Raw genomic sequence first — 2,703 nt, 5'->3', positions numbered from 1 at the left:
GAAAAGGAAAGACTACTGGTTGGTAATCACCTGAATTAATCTATACTCTACCTAGTTCTGGTACAAAAGACAATGTCTTGGTAGTCATAGCTCCTGTTAACTAGAAAACATAGGAACCCACAAACTTAGATATGATGATATACTATTCCCACAACATTCAGGTACTTTCCTATTTGGTATCTATACTTACTCAGTTAAATCATGATTTGACTGAAAAAGTAATCAGGTCAGGCCCTCAATTTATCCGTTGTTTTCTGAAGTAATTTTGCCATGCCATAACTTTCTCATGGCATTTTTCACTTCTGCATTCCTCAGTGTGCAGATGAGTGGATTGAGAAAGGGTGTTCCAATAGTATAAAATACCACCACCATCTTGTCCATGGGGAAAGTGGTTGGGGAGCGTGTATATATGAATATACATGTGCCAAAGAATAAGATGACTACAATTATGTGGGAAGTGCAAGTGGAGAGAGACTTTTTCCTCTCTTCGGCACTGTGTTTTCTCAGTAAATGCAAGATGACAATATATGAAATTATGAAAATCGTGAAACTACTTGAGCAAATTGCCCCACTGTTAGACACCAACAGCAGGTTGATCGTGTAAGTGTCCATGCAGGTAAGTTTCAACAAGGGCTGCGAATCACAGCAATAATGATCAATCAAATTGGCTCCACAGAAAGGCAATCTTAAGGCCAGGATAATCTGAGTCATAGAGTGTATAAAAGACCCTATCTAGGCAAGAAAAACCAGAATGATGCAGAACTGCCGGCTCATGATGATTGGGTAATGCAAGGGCTTATAGATGGCCACATAGCAATCAACAGCCACAAGGATGAGGACAAAGATCTCTATGCAGCCAAATAAATGTAGTGCAAAGACTTGTGTCATGCACTCATTGTAGGATATAATTTTCTTTGCAGAGAGAGCATCCACAATTAATCCAGGGGCTGTGGAAGTTGAAAAGCAAGAATCAGCAAAGGACAAATAAAATAGGAAGAAGTACATGGGGCTTCCTAGTGTCCGGCTGGACTTTATGGTCACAATAATGAGCATATTCCCCAACACAGTTCCCATATAGAAAATTAAGAAGATTACAAACACTGTTCTCTGCTTCAAGGGATCCTGTGTTAATCCTAACAGTATGAATGCAGTCACACTGTTATTTTGCTGCATTGTTTCAGTTGATATGAAGAAACCACAGATTAGAAATAGTTAATCTGCAAAGGAAAAAAAAAAGGAAATAAATGCTAAATTTAGAGGTCAAATACATATTCTTGCAATGAAATTGCAACTTTCCAATGGATTATTACTGACAATTCTGTGTATTTTTTTCTGAGTAAAATGGAATTCATAGTAACTATTCAATATATTTACCAAATTACTTTTTTTTTTTTTTTGAGACAGAGTGTCGCTCTGTCCTCTAGGTTGGACTGCAGTGGCATGACAAAATTACACATGAAAATAATACAATGAGAAATAGAAAAATAACTTAAAAGCAAATCATTTTTCAAACAAAGTAAACATTAATTTAGGGGTTCGGTATGGGTAGGTATCTTCTGAGCTGAACGTGTTTCTTTAGCTGATAGCCAAGAATAATACATATTTTGTACTGTGTTGCAGTAACAGAGGAAAATGTACATGACTTACTACAATAGGCTTTCACATTATTTGAACCTGACAGTACCATTATAATATATATACTCTCTCACCACTCCTATTCAACACAGTGTTGGAAGTTCTGGTGAGGGCAATCAGGCAGGAAAAGGAAATAAAGGGTCTTTGATTAGGAAAAGAGGAAGTCAAATTGTCCCTGTTTGCAGATGACATGATTGTATATCTAGAAAACCCCATCGTCTCAGCCCAAAATCTCCTTAAGCTGATAGGCAACTTCAGCAAAGTCTCAAGATACAAAATCAATGTGCAAAAATCACAAGCATTCTTATACACCAATAACAGACAAACAGACAGCCAAATCATGAGTGAACTCCCATTCACAATTGCTTCAAAGAGAATAAAATACCTAGGAATCCAACTTACAAGGGACGTGAAGGACCTCTTCAAGGAGAACTACAAACCACCGCTCAATGAAATAAAAGAGGATACAAACAAATGGAAGAACATTCCATTCTCATGGGTAAGAAGAATCAATATCATGAAAATGGCCATACTGCCCAAGGTAATTGATAGATTCAATGCCATTCCCATCAAGCTACCAATGATTTTCTTCACAGAATTGAAAACAACTACTTTATGGTTCATATGGAACCAAAAAAAGAACCCGCATTGCCAAGTCAATCTGAAGCCAAAAGAACAAAGCTGGAGGCATAATCTTTGTAAGAAGAAGAACAGTCTCTTTTAAGATAGGTTATTTTTCCAATGTTCATTCGTGTCATGTTTTTCAGAAACTTACCTGTGAAATCCATTTACATTTGAAAAAGCTATGCTTTTGTCTGGCATATGTGTTGTAAATGTATTTTATCATATTGGCACTTCCCTTTTAATTTTTTACTGTGTTGCTATTTGGAATATATATGTGAAAAGGTATATGGAACAATTGTTCAATATTTGAAATATGCAAATAAATATTAGTTCCCATTATATATTTAACTTCTCTTTCTTGCAGTCAGGATATGGGATTCTCAAGAACATACAAACTAAAAATTCTATTGCAAGTTTCAGTCGTGACTTGGAGCACATAGATCT

At 36.1% G+C, this 2,703-nt stretch overlaps 1 protein-coding gene across 1 annotated transcript; it reads right to left on the bottom strand.

The window, feature by feature from the left end:
* Positions 1 to 240: 240 nt before the first annotated feature.
* OR4C11 (olfactory receptor family 4 subfamily C member 11) lies at positions 241 to 1,173 on the bottom strand. Its single transcript, XM_055293488.2, is given in 1 exon segment — positions 241 to 1,173. A coding segment is annotated over 1 exon segment (933 nt).
* Positions 1,174 to 2,703: the final 1,530 nt, after the last annotated feature.

The sequence above is a fragment of the Symphalangus syndactylus genome, chromosome 1 (assembly GCF_028878055.3).
Source record: "Symphalangus syndactylus isolate Jambi chromosome 1, NHGRI_mSymSyn1-v2.1_pri, whole genome shotgun sequence".
In the NCBI taxonomy this organism is placed as follows: Eukaryota; Metazoa; Chordata; class Mammalia; order Primates; family Hylobatidae; genus Symphalangus; species Symphalangus syndactylus.
The sequence above is the reverse complement of the archived record's forward strand: the minus strand, read 5'-3'. Positions and strand labels throughout refer to the sequence as shown.